At 43.1% G+C, this 20068-nt stretch overlaps 1 protein-coding gene across 1 annotated transcript; it reads left to right on the top strand.

Moving 5' to 3' along the window:
* Positions 1–6565: 6565 nt before the first annotated feature.
* KCNF1 (potassium voltage-gated channel modifier subfamily F member 1) lies at positions 6566–8868 on the top strand. The gene has a single exon (XM_063915417.1). The coding sequence runs from the start codon at positions 7161–7163 to the stop codon at positions 8598–8600; it is 1440 nt and encodes a 479-aa protein (XP_063771487.1). The 5' UTR covers positions 6566–7160; the 3' UTR covers positions 8601–8868.
* The last annotated feature ends 11200 nt before the right edge of the window (positions 8869–20068 follow it).

Raw genomic sequence — 20068 nt, 5'->3', positions numbered from 1 at the left:
AACACCCTCCTGTCACTCCAGCCAGCTCTTCCATGTGTCACTCCTGCTACCACCCTCCTATGTCACTCCAGCCAGCTCTCCCATGTGTCACTCCTGCTACCACCCTCCCATGTTACTCCAGCCAGCTCTCCCATGTGTCACTACTTCCAGCACCCTCCTGCTTCACTCCTGCTAGGACCCTCCTGTGTCTCTCCAGCCAGCTCTGCCATGTGTCACTACAGCCCCCCCCCCATCAACTCATGCCATTGCAGAAGTCCCTTATGTGTTCTCTGTTTGCTTGCGGGTGTCTCACCTCTAGTATCTGGCTCCTTCAGTTTTCAGTCCCTGTAGTGCTGCTGCGTGTCTGGCTGGAGTGCAGCGGTTTCTGTATCTGTTGTGGTCACATGATTTAGAGTGTTGGGAGCCACATTTGAATAAAGAAAGAGCCACATGCGGCTCAAGAGCCACAGGTTGGCCACCGCTGCTGTACAGTATATGTATGTATATAATTACCTGCAGGATGTCTGGATGTGCAGCGAGGATTTATACTGTACAGTATATGCATGTATAATATAAATACCTGCAGGATGCCTGGATGTGCAGCGAGGATTTATACTGTACAGTATATGCATGTATAATATAAATACCTGCAGGATGCCTGGATGTGCAGTGAGGATTTATACTGTACAGTATATGTATAATATAAATACCTGCAGGATGCCTGGATGTGCAGCGAGGATTTATACTGTACAGTATATGCATGTATAATATAAATACCTGCAGGATGTCTGGATGTGCAGTGAGGATTTATACTGTACAGTATATGCATGTATATAAATACCTGCAGGATGCCTGGATGTGCAGCGAGGATTTATACTGTACAGTATATGTATGTATATAATTACCTGCAGGATGCCTGGATGGGCAGCGAGGATTTATACTGTACAGTATATGTATGTATATAATTACCTGCAGGATGCCTGGATGTGCAGCGAGGATTTATACTGTACAGTATATGTATGTATAATATAAATACCTGCAGGATGCCTGGATGTGCAGTGAGGATTTATACTGTACAGTATATGTATAATATAAATACCTGCAGGATGCCTGGATGTGCAGCGAGGATTTATACTGTACAGTATATGCATGTATAATATAAATACCTGCAGGATGCCTGGATGTGCAGCGAGGATTTATACTGTACAGTATATGTATAATATAAATACCTGCAGGATGTCTGGATGTGCAGCGAGGATTTATACTGTACAGTATATGTATGTATATAATTACCTGCAGGATGCCTGGATGGGCAGCGAGGATTTATACTGTACAGTATATGTATGTATATAATTACCTGCAGGATGCCTGGATGTGCAGCGAGGATTTATACTGTACAGTATATGCATGTATAATATAAATACCTGCAGGATGCCTGGATGGGCAGCGAGGATTTATACTGTACAGTATATGCATGTATATAATTACCTGCAGGATGCCTGGATGTGCAGTGAGGATTTATACTGTACAGTATATGTATAATATAAATACCTGCAGGATGCCTGGATGTGCAGCGAGGATTTATACTGTACAGTATATGCATGTATAATATAAATACCTGCAGGATGCCTGGATGTGCAGCGAGGATTTATACTGTACAGTATATGTATGTATAAATACCTGCAGGATGTCTGGATGTGCAGCGAGGATTTATACTGTACAGTATATGCATGTATATAAATACCTGCAGGATGTCTGGATGTGCAGCGAGGATTTATACTGTACAGTATATGTATGTATATAAATACCTGCAGGATGTCTGGATGGGCAGCGAGGATTTATACTGTACAGTATATGCATGTATATAATTACCTGCAGGATGTCTGGATGTGCAGCGAGGATTTATACTATACAGTATATGTATGTATATAAATACCTGCAGGATGTCTGGATGTGCAGCGAGGATTTATACTGTACAGTATATGCATGTATATAAATACCTGCAGGATGTCTGGATGTGCAGCGAGGATTTATACTGTACAGTATATGCATGTATATAAATACCTGCAGGATGCCTGGATGTGCAGCGAGGATTTATACTGTACAGTATATGCATGTATATAATTACCTGCAGGATGTCTGGATGGGCAGCGAGGATTTATACTGTACAGTATATGCATGTATAATATAAATACCTGCAGGATGTCTGGATGTGCAGCGAGGATTTATACTGTACAGTATATGCATGTATAATATAAATACCTGCAGGATGCCTGGATGTGCAGCGAGGATTTATACTGTACAGTATATGCATGTATAATATAAATACCTGCAGGATGCCTGGATGTGCAGCGAGGATTTATACTGTACAGTATATGCATGTATAATATAAATACCTGCAGGATGTCTGGATGTGCAGCGAGGATTTATACTGTACAGTATATGCATGTATAATATAAATACCTGCAGGATGCCTGGATGTGCAGCGAGGATTTATACTGTACAGTATATGCATGTATAATATAAATACCTGCAGGATGCCTGGATGTGCAGCGAGGATTTATACTGTACAGTATATGCATGTATAATATAAATACCTGCAGGATGCCTGGATGGGCAGCGAGGATTTATACTGTACAGTATATGCATGTATAATATAAATACCTGCAGGATGCCTGGATGTGCAGCGAGGATTTATACTGTACAGTATATGCATGTATATAATTACCTCCAGGATGCCTGGATGGGCAGCGAGGATTTATACTGTACAGTATATGCATGTATAATATAAATACCTGCAGGATGCCTGGATGTGCAGCGAGGATTTATACTGTACAGTATATGCATGTATAATATAAATACCTGCAGGATGTCTGGATGTGCAGCGAGGATTTATACTGTACAGTATATGCATGTATATAAATACCTGCAGGATGCCTGGATGTGCAGCGAGGATTTATACTGTACAGTATATGCATGTATAATATAAATACCTGCAGGATGCCTGGATGTGCAGCGAGGATTTATACTGTACAGTATATGCATGTATATAATTACCTCCAGGATGCCTGGATGGGCAGCGAGGATTTATACTGTACAGTATATGCATGTATAATATAAATACCTGCAGGATGCCTGGATGTGCAGCGAGGATTTATACTGTACAGTATATGCATGTATAATATAAATACCTGCAGGATGTCTGGATGTGCAGCGAGGATTTATACTGTACAGTATATGCATGTATAATATAAATACCTGCAGGATGTCTGGATGTGCAGCGAGGATTTATACTGTACAGTATATGTATGTATATAAATACCTGCAGGATGTCTGGATGTGCAGTGAGGATTTATACTGTACAGTATATGTATGTATATAAATACCTGCAGGATGTCTGGATGTGCAGCGAGGATTTATACTGTACAGTATATGTATGTATATAAATACCTGCAGGATGTCTGGATGTGCAGCGAGGATTTATACTGTACAGTATATGCATGTATATAAATACCTGCAGGATGTCTGGATGTGCAGCGAGGATTTATACTGTACAGTATATGCATGTATATAAATACCTGCAGGATGCCTGGATGTGCAGCGAGGATTTATACTGTACAGTATATGCATGTATATAAATACCTGCAGGATGCCTGGATGTGCAGCGAGGATTTATACTGTACAGTATATGCATGTATAATATAAATACCTGCAGGATGCCTGGATGTGCAGCGAGGATTTATACTGTACAGTATATGCATGTATAATATAAATACCTGCAGGATGCCTGGATGTGCAGCGAGGATTTATACTGTACAGTATATGCATGTATAATATAAATACCTGCAGGATGCCTGGATGTGCAGCGAGGATTTATACTGTACAGTATATGCATGTATAATATAAATACCTGCAGGATGCCTGGATGTGCAGCGAGGATTTATACTGTACAGTATATGCATGTATATAATTACCTCCAGGATGCCTGGATGGGCAGCGAGGATTTATACTGTACAGTATATGCATGTATAATATAAATACCTGCAGGATGCCTGGATGTGCAGCGAGGATTTATACTGTACAGTATATGCATGTATAATATAAATACCTGCAGGATGTCTGGATGTGCAGCGAGGATTTATACTGTACAGTATATGCATGTATAATATAAATACCTGCAGGATGTCTGGATGTGCAGCGAGGATTTATACTGTACAGTATATGTATGTATATAAATACCTGCAGGATGTCTGGATGTGCAGTGAGGATTTATACTGTACAGTATATGTATGTATATAAATACCTGCAGGATGTCTGGATGTGCAGCGAGGATTTATACTGTACAGTATATGTATGTATATAAATACCTGCAGGATGTCTGGATGTGCAGCGAGGATTTATACTGTACAGTATATGCATGTATATAAATACCTGCAGGATGTCTGGATGTGCAGCGAGGATTTATACTGTACAGTATATGCATGTATATAAATACCTGCAGGATGCCTGGATGTGCAGCGAGGATTTATACTGTACAGTATATGCATGTATATAAATACCTGCAGGATGCCTGGATGTGCAGCGAGGATTTATACTGTACAGTATATGCATGTATAATATAAATACCTGCAGGATGCCTGGATGTGCAGCGAGGATTTATACTGTACAGTATATGCATGTATAATATAAATACCTGCAGGATGCCTGGATGTGCAGCGAGGATTTATACTGTACAGTATATGCATGTATATAATTACCTGCAGGATGCCTGGATGTGCAGCGAGGATTTATACTGTACAGTATATGCATGTATATAAATACCTGCAGGATGCCTGGATGTGCAGCGAGGATTTATACTGTACAGTATATGCATGTATATAATTACCTGCAGGATGCCTGGATGGGCAGCGAGGATTTATACTGTACAGTATATGCATGTATAATATAAATACCTGCAGGATGCCTGGATGTGCAGCGAGGATTTATACTGTACAGTATATGCATGTATAATATAAATACCTGCAGGATGCCTGGATGTGCAGCGAGGATTTATACTGTACAGTATATGCATGTATATAAATACCTGCAGGATGTCTGGATGTGCAGCGAGGATTTATACTGTACAGTATATGTATGTATATAATTACCTCCAGGATGCCTGGATGGGCAGCGAGGATTTATACTGTACAGTATATGCATGTATATAAATACCTGCAGGATGTCTGGATGGGCAGCGAGGATTTATACTGTACAGTATATGTATGTATAATATAAATACCTGAAGGATGTCTGGATGTGCAGCGAGGATTTATACTGTACAGTATATGTATGTATATAATTACCTCCAGGATGCCTGGATGGGCAGCGAGGATTTATACTGTACAGTATATGTATGTATATAATTACCTGCAGGATGTCTGGATGTGCAGCGAGGATTTATACTGTACAGTATATGCATGTATATAAATACCTGCAGGATGCCTGGATGTGCAGCGAGGATTTATACTGTACAGTATATGCATGTATATAAATACCTGCAGGATGCCTGGATGTGCAGCGAGGATTTATACTGTACAGTATATGCATGTATATAATTACCTCCAGGATGCCTGGATGGGCAGCGAGGATTTATACTGTACAGTATATGCATGTATAATATAAATACCTGCAGGATGCCTGGATGTGCAGCGAGGATTTATACTGTACAGTATATGCATGTATAATATAAATACCTGCAGGATGTCTGGATGTGCAGCGAGGATTTATACTGTACAGTATATGCATGTATAATATAAATACCTGCAGGATGTCTGGATGTGCAGCGAGGATTTATACTGTACAGTATATGCATGTATATAAATACCTGCAGGATGTCTCGATGTGCAGCGAGGATTTATACTGTACAGTATATGCATGTATAATATAAATACCTGCAGGATGCCTGGATGTGCAGCGAGGATTTATACTGTACAGTATATGCATGTATAATATAAATACCTGCAGGATGTCTGGATGTGCAGCGAGGATTTATACTGTACAGTATATGCATGTATAATATAAATACCTGCAGGATGTCTGGATGTACAGCGAGGATTTATACTGTACAGTATATGCATGTATATAAATACCTGCAGGATGTCTCGATGTGCAGCGAGGATTTATACTGTACAGTATATGCATGTATAATATAAATACCTGCAGGATGTCTGGATGGGCAGCGAGGATTTATACTGTACAGTATATGCATGTATATAAATACCTGCAGGATGTCTGGATGTGCAGTGTCTTAGCAAGGATTTATACTGTATATGCATTTATATAAATACCTGCAGGATATGCAGATGGATTGCATTACAACACAATACACACAAGAAAACATGACAATTAATTAATAACAATATACTGTACATTACAACTGGCAAAAAAAAATAAAAAAAATTGAAATTTCTAAAATGCAGTGTTGATTTTCTCCCACTCCTGTCTCTCTCTCTCTCCCCCTCTTCCATGTCTCCCTCTCCCCCTCCTCCTGTCACTCTTTCCCCCTCCCGTTCTTCTCCCCTTCGTATCATTCTTCTTGAATGCTTACACCAGGCAGGTATACATGTATTTTCTCTGTTGTGCGTTGTAATACCCCCCATTATTTCCCATGCACCACGCTGCAGAGCCACACTGACTCCCAGGTTATCAGGAGGGGGGAAGCCTTCCCCGTGACGTCACGCTGGGATTCCTCCTATGCTCTGATACAACTTTCCCTGCACTCAGTCAGCTATCGCCAGCTGGAGCCTCCGCACCATCTACAGGTCTCATCCAGAGTGCTGCACAGTATCTGCTTTGTGAATGAGCTCTCCCGACCACAGGAAGTACCAGACACGATCAGTATCGCCCATTCTCTGCAACAGACAGCACAAAGAGCAGATCCTGCTGGGTCTATGGATTGGCTGGAGACCAGAGCAGCGTTTGGCTAATGAAGGAGCACCTGCTGGATGAGGAGTCCTAAACCCCTTGTTGCTGTCATGCCCAGGAATAGAACTGTATAGATGGCATACACTGTAGAGGATATACTGCAATGTGACCACAACTGACTTATGCACAAGTCTTCCCAATACTGTGGGTTTAGCTGGAGAAAAATAATATTCTGCAAACTTTTTTTTTTTTTTGGATCATAAACGATTTAACCCATAATGATCTGTGGCTCCAGTCTGGAAGAACTGAATGGGACTGACTCAGACTGCAGTGATGAGGTAGGGATTGTAGTCAATGTTGGGGGTATTAGGCAGATCCTATATGGAGACATCTTGAATAGGTACCCAGAAACCAGGCTGGCAGAGCTGCTGACCTGCCTGGCTGGGGGCTACGATGCCATATTCTCCCTTTGTGATGATTATGACCCAGGGAAGAGGGAGTTCTATTTTGACAGGGACCCTGATGCCTTCAAATGTATCATTGAGGTGTATTACTATGGGGAGGTGCACATGAAGAAGGGGATATGCCCCATGTGCTTCAAGAATGAAATGGAGTTCTGGAAAGTGGACTTGTGTTTTCTGGATGACTGCTGTAAGAGCCACCTGAGCGAGAAGAAGGAGGAATTGGAAGAGATAGCCAGGAGGGTCCAGACCATCTTGGATGATCTAGGAGTGGACACCTCTGTGAGCAGATGGAAAAGGTTTCAGAAGTACCTGTGGAAGTTCATGGAGAAACCAGAATCCTCCTTCCCAGCCCGGGTTACTGCGGTTCTATCTTTCCTTTTTATCTTGATCTCCTCCATTGTGATGTGTGTAGGGACCATCCCTGAGCTCCAGGTGGAGGACTCTGAGGGCAATCACATAGAGCACCCAACTCTAGACAACATAGAGACAGCATGCATAGGTTGGTTCACCCTGGAATATGTTCTGAGGCTCATTTCCTCCCCTAACAAACTCCACTTTGCCCTCTCATTTATGAACATCATTGATGTGTTGGCCATCCTGCCCTTTTATGTCAGCCTCATCTTGACCCACCTAGGGGCAAGTATGATGGAGCTGACAAATGTCCAGCAAGCTGTCCAAGCCCTGAGGATCATGAGGATTGCCAGAATCTTCAAGCTTGCCCGTCACTCTTCTGGGCTACAGACTCTCACCTATGCCCTCAAGAGCAGTTTCAAAGAGTTGGGACTCCTTTTGATGTACCTTGCAGTAGGAATCTTCGTTTTCTCAGCCCTGGGTTACACAATGGAGCAGAGTCACCCAGACACTTTGTTTAAGAGCATTCCTCAGTCTTTCTGGTGGGCCATCATTACCATGACCACGGTCGGATATGGTGACATCTACCCTAAAACCACACTGGGCAAACTGAATGCTGCTACAAGCTTTCTTTGTGGGGTGATTGCTATAGCCCTCCCCATTCACCCCATCATCAACAACTTTGTTAAGTATTACAACAAACAGAGAGTTTTGGAAACAGCCACAAAACATGAACTAGAGTTAATGGAGCTACACTCCAGTGGAGGGGATCTCAGAGGGTCCAAGGAAGTGTCAGAAGATGTGTCTATTTGGAGTCACTTGAAAGCCTCCCACAGTGATACATTCATTCCAGCCTTATCCAAGGAAAAGCCTCACAGAACCAGACTGCAAAGCTGCAAATAAGAGCCTCATGCCTCCCAATACACATTACTGCATCTTAGCGTCAGTACACTGCTGCAACATCTACACCAGCCTCTGTTACCAGGAACTGACTGCTGAAGAAATCTGTATAGATTGTATAGGTGAATTTATGTTACCATGAACATGGAAACAAGTGGTTCTATGAATAAAAAAAAAATATACAGTATAAAGATCCCTATATGTGCCAGCCAAGTGGTATGTACAAAATCCATATATGACATTCAATAAAGAACTCCATGATTTCTCTTTATGCGTATGAAATATATATTCATTCAGTCACAGTGCCATGTCCATGTTTACAGATACAGAATTAATTCCACATTTTCTATTTTAAGAAACAGATCTAGGGCTACATATAAAAGGGGCTGTAGAATAGCACTGAACGGCAGATGTGATGTATCAAGAATAAGAATTATTGCCTGTTGTTATGCTTTACAGAAGACATTATTCTGAATGGTGATTTATTTTTTAAAGCAATAAACTGTTCTTGGCTCTACAGAATAAATGGGGTATGCCTAAAATATACTTATATGCTCCATAAAAGATTGCATGGTAAAGACAAGCATAATTTCTGCTTTTCCTAGTAATATTGCCACTGGGTGGCGCTAGTCTGTTGTTTAAGAAAGATATTTCAAAGTCAGTGTAGGAATACCCAGCTCATAATGTATAACAAGGGAACTGCTTATGTCACTATACAGGAAAGGGTGGCGACCTGTGACACTTCAGCTGTGGAACTACAGGTCCCAGCATTCCTTGTCATGTGTACAAACCTGATGTGTACAAACCTGATATGCAGTCACAGGGTGCCAAAGTCTGACATTAGTGTATATTTCACAATGACACTACCATCTGTCTCCAGAATGCAGTGAAATTAGACATTAGTGGTTTTGCTTAAAGGATTTTACTGTTATTTTAATGTATATTGCTGCAAATACACTATATAACAAGCAATAACTACTGTATGTGGGTCATTTTCAATTTTCAATTTCTTCAATACTGGAATATAAATAACAATGTAGAATATACAGTAGCTAATCCTGTTTTTCACATAACCACAAAAATGGCAGCATTTTTTATCACTGTATTATGTCTTCTACCGATAATACTGATCAGTATATATATATATATATATATTTGATATATGTTTCAAGTGTGTTGAGGAAAGGTAGTTTATTATTCGTGGCACCTGTAAAGCTCCAGGACTAGAATAGGAAGTTATCATGTGTGATTTATGTTGAAGAGTTACAGAATTGTTTCATCATTGATTAATTCAGAAACAGGTGTTAATCAGCAAGCTGTATTGTAATCTAATGGCATAGTATGGAATTGCAGAAGGACTGCTACAGAGTCCGAGATAAAATATTGTATTATTCTGCTGAACCTTGTCCAAACTGATGGATTTTATACTTACAAGCATTAGTAGTAATTGGTATGTGTAAACATTATTGAGAAGATCAATACAATACACAAATGTGGATTGCATTGGCTACATAGAAGCTTCCCACTAATTAAAAAAAATTTGTTTAAAAATAAATACATTTTATATATATATATATATATATATTATATATAGATATAAATTATATATAGATATATTTATATATAAAAAATTATATAAATATATATATATATATATATATATATATAAATAAATAAATAAGACAAGCCGCACAAATCAACAAGCCGTACATATATACTGTATATATTAAGTAGAACTGTGTATATAAAGCAGAATGTCTTCTTGCAGTAATGTCCTTTGTAATTAAGCACACACAATTATAATGCAGTTATATATGTAATAATTCAATAATTCAACAGATCAGTAGCTAACTCTTTTCAAAAAATAAAATAAAAGTTCCACAATTTAAAAACTCTATCTATCTATCTATCTATCTATCTATCTATCTATCTATCTATCTATCTATCTATCTATCTATCTATCTATCTATCGATCTATCGATCGATCGATCGATCGATCGATCGATCGATCGATCGATCTATCTATCTATCTATCTATCTATCTATCTATCTATCTATCTATCTATCTATCTATCTATCTATCTATCTATCACAATGTCATTCTATTCTTGCAGCTTTCAGTATAGTTTTATTTACTGCGCAGTTTTGCCAGTGAAGCTACTGTTGGCCGATATATAGAAAAGCTAGAGGCTGGGCTTATCAGGTTGATTTACTAACCTGATTGCAAATGTGCAGTGTTCCGTAGCATGCATTTGGCAATAGGCCTTCATCTGCAATCTACACTGAAGAAAACTATGATTGGTTGCAATGAGATAATGTACATTTACCTGTTACAGGTTGAGTATCCCATATCCATATATTCCGAAATACGGAATATTCCGAAATACGGAATTTTTTGACGGAGAGTGAGACAGTGAAACTTTGTTTTCTGATGGCTCAATGTACACAAACTTTGTTTAATAGACAGAGTTATTAAAAATATTGTATTAAATGACCTCCAGGCTGTGTGTATAAGGGCCCTCATTCCGAGTTGTTCGCTCGGTATTTTTCATCGCATCGCAGTGAAAATCCGCTTAGTACGCATGCGCAATGTTCGCACTGCGACTGCGCCAAGTAACTTTACTATGATGAAAGTATTTTTACTCACGGCTTTTTCTTCGCTCCGGCGATCGTAATGTGATTGACAGGAAATGGGTGTTACTGGGCGGAAACACGGCGTTTCAGGGGCGTGTGGCTGAAAACGCTACCGTTTCCGGAAAAAACGCAGGAGTGGCCGGGGAAACGGTGGGAGTGCCTGGGCGAACGCTGGGTGTGTTTGTGACGTCAACCAGGAACGACAAGCACTGAAATGATCGCACAGGCAGAGTAAGTCTGGAGCTACTCTGAAACTGCTAAGTAGTTAGTAATCGCAATATTGCGAATACATCGGTCGCAATTTTAAGAAGCTAAGATTCACTCCCAGTAGGCGGCGGCTTAGCGTGTGTAACTCTGCTAAAATTGCCTTGCGACCGATCAACTCGGAATGAGGGCCCAGGTGTATATGAAACATAAATGAATTGTGTGAATGTAGACACACTTTGTTTAATGCACAAAGTTATTAAAAATAATGGCTAAAATGACCTTCAGGCTGTGTATATAAGGTGTATATGAAACATAAATGCATTCTGTGCTTAGACTTGGATCCCATCGCCATGATATCTCATTATGGTATGCAATTATTCCAAAATACGGAAAAATCCGATATCCAAAATGCCTCTGGTCCCAAGCATTTTGGATAAGGGAGACTCAACCTGTAGTAATCCACCTTTAGTATAATAATAGAGGCATCTAGACCAGGCATATAGTAGATGTTTGATATGATGGGGTAAATTTTCTAAAGGTTCTAATAGATAGACAGAATCTGATTGGTTGCTATGGGTAACATCGCCACTTTTCATTTTTAGAACCTATAGTAAATTTACCCCAATGTGTTGAACCTAGACCTTGGCCGACTGTAGCCTACTCACAGAAACATTATGGACGCCACTGTAACCTTAGAGGGGTAATTCAAACCTGATCGTAGCAGCAAATTTGTTAGCAGTTGGGTAAAACCATATGCACTGCAGGAGGGGCAGATGTAACATGTGCAGAGAGAGTTAGGTTTTGGTTGGGTGTGTTCAAACTGAAATCTAAATTGCAGTGTAAAAATAAAGCAGCCAGTTCTTACCCTGCACAGAAACAATATAACCCACCCAAATCCAACTCTCTCTGCACATGTTCTATCTGCCCCACCTGCAGTGCACATGGGGGTCATTCAGACTCAGTGGTGCATGCAGGGGGGGTTTCCGAGTACCTGGAAACCCCCCCTGATGACCGGAGTTTAATGTTTTAGAGACGGAGACAGCTCTGTCTCCGTCTCAGCAAACAGCTTGTCCGGAGGGAGCTGCTGGCTGCGCATGCTCAAACACAGCAGCTCCCTGCTTCTTCTTAGTGGTGCCTATCTGCTGCAAGCCCCTTGGCTGGTATGTACAGTATAAATGTAGTACTGTACCTCATGTAAGTGTGTGTGTGTGTGTGTGTGTGTGTGTGTGTGTGTTTGCTTGTTTATGTATGTGTGTGATTCTCTATGTATTTGGGAACTGTATGTATGTACAAATGTGTGTGTGACATATATATATATATATATATATATATATACATATACTGATATATACATATATATATATATATATACACATATATATATATATATATATATATATATATTTCTCCTACGTCCTAGAGGATGCTGGGGACTCTGTAAGGACCATGGGGTATAGACGGGATCCGCAGGAGACATGGGCACACTATAAGACTTTGAATGGGTGTGAACTGGCTCCTCCCTCTATGCCTCTCCTCCAGACCTCAGTTAGACTCTGTGCCCAGGAGAGACTGTTCACACACTAGGGGAGCTCTACTGAGTTTCTCTGGAAAGACTTTTGTTAGGTTTTTTATTTTCTGGGAGACCTGCTGGCTACAGGCTCCCTGCATCGTGGGAGTGAGGGGAGAGAAGTCAGACCTACTTCTTCTTAGTTCAAAGGCTCTGCTTCTTAGGCTACTGGACACCATTAGCTCCAGAGGGTTCGATCACTTGGTGCGCCTAGCTGCTTGTTCCCGGAGCCGCGCCGTGACCCCCTCACAGAAGCCAGAAGTAAGAAGCCGGGTGAGTATTAGAAGAACATAAGACTTCAGTGACAGCAGAAGACTTCAGTAACGGAGGTACAGCGCAGCGGTTGCGCTGCGCTCCATGCTCCCACACACCAATGGCACTTGCAGGGTGCAGGGCGCTGCGGGGAAGCGCCCTGGGCAGCAAGTTACTGTTGGTCATTTTGTCTGGCAAAACGGCATATTCGGTGCCTGGGCACCGTGTACGATACCCCCGCCAGTATTATTTCAAATTTAAGCGGGACTACAGCGCGTCGGGAAGGGACGGGGCTTAGCCGCACAGATCACCAGCGCCATTGTTCTCTCTTCACAGCCGCTGCAGAGACGCTGGCCCGGACCTCCACTCTCAGTGCAAGTACTGAGGAGCAAAACGGGGGGGGGGGGGGGGCACAAGCTTTATGGTGATATGTATATATTATTTCAGTGCTAAAATAATAGCGGGGCTGCAGCGCGCCGAGAGGGGGCGTGGCTTAGCCCTCACAGCATGATACAGCGCCATTTTCTCCTCAGTCCCCGCCAAAGCACCCCCTACACAGTGATTTAGTGCAATATAGAATAAAATATGGCACTATCTTGGATAATGGACGTGTAGTCATTGTGTTCTGCATATGTGTCTGTGGTTTCCCTGTCAGATATACCCACTATAGCTTTAGCGCACATGTGTCGACATGTGTGAGTGCTCTGTTGCAAACAACTATGGGAATCTCTCTGTCAGCATCGCCGACTCCTGTTGATACTTGATTCAGTAGAGGCAGTGTCAGCAGGCCGGTAGTTGTATGCTTTTTAAAAGTAAACACTGTATGGGAGACACAGTAGTATGTGGGTGACCCTGTCGGCACCGACTGTTATTACTGGGTGTAAATTAACATGCTGTAACTAATTTATACCTGTATATATATTTTTATGTATATGTATGGTACGGTTCCATGGGCCTGTAGCTTGAGCACATACATGGTAGTATTTGTGGGGGAGTGATATTGAAATTATATATGTATACTTACCTCGGACCCCTCGGGGTCGCAAGAATGTTATTTTGCCTGGTTATTACTCCCTGCTGTCGACGAATACTAGGTTTTCTGTCGACCATAAGGTTTCCTGGTTAGATCCACGACTGGGGCATTCAGTACATGGTCATACTCATTCAGAACACAGTAATGTCACTGGGGACCCGACGGTTCCGGACAATCTGCTTATATGTATGATATATATATATATATATATATATATATATATAGGATATGTGTGTATATTAGTGATGAGCGGGTTCGGTTCGTCGGAATCTGAACCCCCCTGAACTTCACCTTTTTTTACACGGTTCCGAGGCAGACTCGGATCCTCCCGCCTTGCTCGGTTAACCCGAGCGCGCCCGAACGTCATCATCCCGCGGTCGGATTCTCGCGAGATTCGTATTCTATATAAGGAGCAGCGCGTCGCCGCCATTTTTCACTCGTGCATTGGAGATGATCGTGAGAGGACGTGGCTGGCGTCCTCTGAGTTTCTATGTTCAGTGTGCTGCAAATATCTGTGCTCAGTGTGCTGCAAATATCTGTGCTCAGTGTGCTGCAAGTGCAAATATCTACGTTCTCTGCCTGAAAAACACTCCATATCTGACTGTGCTCAGTGTGCTGCAAATATCTGTGCTCAGTGTGCTAATTGCTTTATTGTGGGGACTGGGGACCAGCAGTATTATATAGTAGGAGGACAGTGCAGAGTTTTGCTGACCAGTGACCACCAGTATTATACGTTCTCTGCCTGAAAAACGCTCCATATCTGTGCTCAGTGTGCTGCAAATATCTGTGCTGTGTGCTAATTGCTTTATTGTGGGGACTGGGGACCAGCAGTATTATATAGTAGGAGGACAGTGCAGAGTTTTGCTGACCAGTGACCACCAGTATTATACGTTCTCTGCCTGAAAAACGCTCCATATCTGTGCTGCATTGTAGTATATAGTAGGAGGACAGTGCAGAATTTTGCTGACCACCAGTATAACTATATATATAACAGTACGGTACAGTAGTCCACTGCTCTACCTCTGTGTCGTCAAGTATACTATCCATCCATACCTGTGGTGCATTTCAGTTTTGCACAGTTTGCTGACCACCAGTATATAATATATAGCAGTACGGTACAGTAGGCCACTGCTCTACCTACCTCTGTGTCGTCAAGTATACTATCCATCCATACCTGTGGTGCATTTCAGTTTTGCACAGTTTGATGACCACCAGTATATATAATATATAGCAGTACGGTACAGTAGGCCACTGCTCTACCTACCTCTGTGTCGTCAAGTATACTATCCATCCATACCTGTGGTGCATTTCAGTTTTGCACAGTTTGCTGACCACCAGTATATATAATATATAGCAGTACGGTACAGTAGGCCACTGCTCTACCTACCTCTGTGTCGTCAAGTATACTATCCATCCATACCTGTGGTGCATTTCAGTTTTGCACAGTTTACTGACCACCAGTATATAATATATAGCAGTACGGTACAGTAGGCCACTGCTCTACCTACCTCTGTGTCATCAAGTATACTATCCATCCATACCTGTGGTGCATTTCAGTTGTGCACAGTTTGCTGACCACCAGTATATATAATATATAGCAGTACGGTACAGTAGGCCACTGCTCTACCTACCTTTGTGTCGTCAAGTATACTATCCATCCATACCTGTGGTGCATTTCAGTTTTGCACAGTTTGCTGACCACCAGTATATAATATATAGCAGTACGGTACAGTAGGCCACTGCTCTACTTGGGTGTAGTATGGCTGACCGGCGGTTTCCTGACCGCCGGTCAGCTTACCGACGCCGGGATCCCGGCAGCATACCGACGCCGGTATCCCGGCGGGGAGGGGCGAGTGCAGCAAGCCCCTTGCGGGCTCGCTGCACTCGCCACGCTGCGTGCTCGGTGGCGACCTACGGTCGCCACGGGTTCTATTCCCACTCTATGGGTGTCGTGGACACCCACGAGTGGAAATAGTCCCTGTTGGTCAGCATGCCGACCATCGGGATAGTGGGGCTCGGGATGCTGGAGGAGGTCATGTGACCGTCGGTCTCCCGACCGTCGGTCACATGAATACGACCCCTCTACCTACCTCTATGTCGTCAAGTATACTATCCATCCATACCTGTGGTGCATTTCAGTTTTGCACAGTTTTCTGACCACCAGTATATAATATATAGCAGTACGGTACAGTAGGTCACTGCTCTACCTACCTCTGTGTCGTCAAGTATACTATCCATCCATACCTATGGTGCATTTCAGTTGTGCGCAGTATATATAGTAGTAGGCCATTGCTATTGATATATTACTGGCATATAATTCCACACATTAAAAAATGGAGAACAAAAATGTGGAGGGTAAAATAGGGAAAGATCAAGATCCACTTCCACCTCGTGCTGAAGCTGCTGCCACTAGTCATGGCCGAGATGATGAAATGCCATCAACGTCGTTTGCAAAGGCCGATGCCCAATGTCATAGTAGAGAGCATGTAAAATCCAAAAAAATAAAGCTCAGTAAAATGACCCAAAAATCTAAATCAAAATCGTCTGAGGAGAAGCGTAAACTTGCCAATGTGCCATTTACGAAACGGAGTGGCAAAGAACGGCTGAGGGCCTGGCCTATGTTCATGGCTAGTGGTTCAGCTTCACATGAGGATGGAAGCACTCATCCTCCTGCTAGAAAACTTAAAAGAGTTAAGATGGCAAAAGCACAGCAAAGAACTGTGCGTTCTTTTAAATCCCAAATCCCAAGGAGAGTCCAATTGTGTCGGTTGCGATGCCTGACCTTCCCAACACTGGACGGGAAGAGGTGGCGCCTTCCACCATTTGCACGCCCCCTGCAAGTGCTGGAAGGAGCACCCGCAGTCCAGTTCCTGATAGTCAAATTGAAGATATCACTGTTGAAGTACACCAGGATGAGGATATGGGTGTTGCTGGCGCTGGGGTAGAAATTGACAAGGAGGATTCTGATAGTGAGGTGGTTTGTTTAAGTCAGGCACCCGGGGAGACACCTGTTGTCCGTGGGACGAATATGGCCATTGACATGCCTGGTCAAAATACAAAGAAAATCACCTCTTCGGTGTGGAATTATTTCAACAGAAATGCGGACAACTGGTGTCAAGCCGTGTGTTGCCTTTGTCAAGCTGTAATAAGTGGGGGTAAGGACGTTAACCACCTAGGAACATCCTCCCTTATACGTCACCTGGAGCGCATTCATCAGAAGTCATTGACAAGTTCAAAAACTTTGGGTGACAGCGGAAGCAGTCCACTGCCAACTAAATCCCTTCCTCTTGTAACCAAGCTCCTGCAAACCACACCACCAACTCCCTCAGTGTCAGTTTCCTCCTTAGACAGGAAAGCCAATAGTCCTGCAGGCCATGTCACTGTCAAGTCTGACGAGTCCTCTCCTGCCTGGGATTCCTCCGATGCATCCTTGAGTGTAACGCCTACTGCTGCTGGCGCTGCTGTTGTTGCTGCTGGGAGTCGATCGTCATCCCAGAGGGGAAGTCGGAAGACCACTTGTACTACTTCCTGTAAGCAATTGACTCTCCAACAGTCCTTTGCGAGGAAGATGAAATATCACAGCAGTTATCCTGCTGCAAAGCGGATAACTCAGGCCTTGGCAGCCTGGGTGGTGAGAAACGTGTTTTCAGTATCCACCGTTAATTCACAGGGAACTAGAGAATTGATTGAGGTACTGTGTCCCCGGTACCAAATACCATCTAGGTTCCATTTCTCTAGGCAGGCGATACCGAAAATGTACACAGACGTCAGAAAAAGAGTCACCAGTGTCCTAAAAAATGCAGTTGTACCCAATGTCCACTTAACCACGGACATGTGGACAAGTGGACCAGGGCAGACTTAGGACTATATGACTGTGACAGCCCACTGGGTAGATGTATTGCCTCCCGCAGCAAGAACAGCAGCGGCGGCACCAGTAGCAGCATCTCGCAAACGCCAACTCGTTCCTAGGCAGGCTACGCTTTGTATCACCGCTTTCCATAAAAGGCACACAGCAGACAACCTCTTACGGAAACTGAGGAACATCATCGCAGAATGGCTTACCCCAATTGGACTCTCCTGGGGATTTGTGACATCGGACAACGCCACCAATATTGTGCGTGCATTACATCTGGGCAAATTCCAGCACGTCCCATGTTTTGCACATACATTTTATTTGGTGGTGCAGAATTGTTTAAAAAACGACAGGGGCGTGCAAGAGATGCTGTCGGTGGCCCGAAGAATTGCGGGCCACTTTCGGCATTCAGCCACCGCGTGCCGAAGACTGGAGCACCAGCAAACACTCCTGAAACTGCCCTGCCATCATCTGAAGCAAGAGGTGGTAACGAGGTGGAATTCAACCCTCTATATACTTCAGAGAATGGAGGAGCAGCAAAAGGCCATTCAAGCCTATACAGCTACCTACGATATAGGCAAAGGAGGGGGAATGCACCTGACTCAAGCGCAGTGGAGAATGATTTCAACGTTGTGCAAGGTTCTGCAACCCTTTGAACTTGCCACACGTGAAGTCAGTTCAGACACTGCCAGCCTGAGTCAGGTCATTCCCCTCATCAGGCTTTTGCAGAAGAAGCTGGAGACATTGAAGGAGGAACTAAAACAGAGCGATTCCGCTAGGCATTTGGGACTTGTGGATGGAGCCCTTAATTCGCTTAACAAGGATTCACGGGTGGTCAATCTGTTGAAATCAGAGCACTACATTTTGGCCACCGTGCTCGACCCTAGATTTAAAACCTACGTTGTATCTCTCTTTCCGGCAGACACAAGTCTGCAGAGGTTCAAAGACCTGCTGGTGAGAAAATTGTCAAGTCAAGCGGAACGTGACCCGTCAACAGCTCCTCCTTCACATTCTCCCGCAACTGGGGCTGCGAGGAAAAGGCTAAGAGTTCCGAGCCCACCCGCTGGCGGTGATGCAGGGCAGTCTGGAGCGAATGCTGACATCTGGTCCGGACTGAAGGACCTGCCAACGATTACTGACATGTCATCTACTGTCACTGCATATGATTTTGTCACCATTGAAAGAATGATGGAGGATTATATGAGTGACCGCATCCAAGTAGGCACGTCAGACAGTCCGTACGTATACTGGCAGGAAAAAGAGGCAATTTGGAGGCCCTTGCACAAACTGGCTTTATTTTACCTAAGTTGCCCCCTCCTCCAGTGTGTACTCCGAAAGAGTGTTTAGTGCAGCCGCTCACCTTGTCAGCAATCAGCGTACGAGGTTACTTCCAGAAAATATGGAGAAGATGATGTTCATCAAAATGAATTATAATCAATTCCTCCGTGGAGACATTCACCAGCAATTGCCTCCAGAAAGTACACCTGAGATGGTGGATTCCAGTGGGGACGAATTAATAATTTGTGAGGAGGGGGATGTACACAGTGAAAGGGGTGAGGAATCGGACGATGAGGAGGAGGTGGACATCTTGCCTCTGTAGAGCCAGTTTGTGCAAGGAGAGATTGATTGCTTCTTTTTTGGTGGGGGCCCAAACCAACCAGTCATTTCAGTCACAGTTGTGTGGCAGACCCTGTCGCTGAAATGATGGGTTTGTTAAAGTGTGCATGTCCTGTTTATACAACATAAAGGTGGGTGGGAGGGCCCAAGGACAATTCCATCTTGCACCTCTTTTTTCTTTCATTTTTCTTTGCATCATGTGCTGTTTGGGGACTATTTTTTGAAGTGCCATCCTGTCTGACACTGCAGTGCCACTCCTAGATGGGCCAGGTGTTTGTGTCGGCCACTTGGGTCGCTTAGCTTAGTCA

Source organism: Pseudophryne corroboree, chromosome 4 (genome assembly GCF_028390025.1).
Source record: "Pseudophryne corroboree isolate aPseCor3 chromosome 4, aPseCor3.hap2, whole genome shotgun sequence".
NCBI lineage: Eukaryota > Metazoa > Chordata > Amphibia > Anura > Myobatrachidae > Pseudophryne > Pseudophryne corroboree.
The sequence above is the reverse complement of the archived record's forward strand: the minus strand, read 5'-3'. Positions and strand labels throughout refer to the sequence as shown.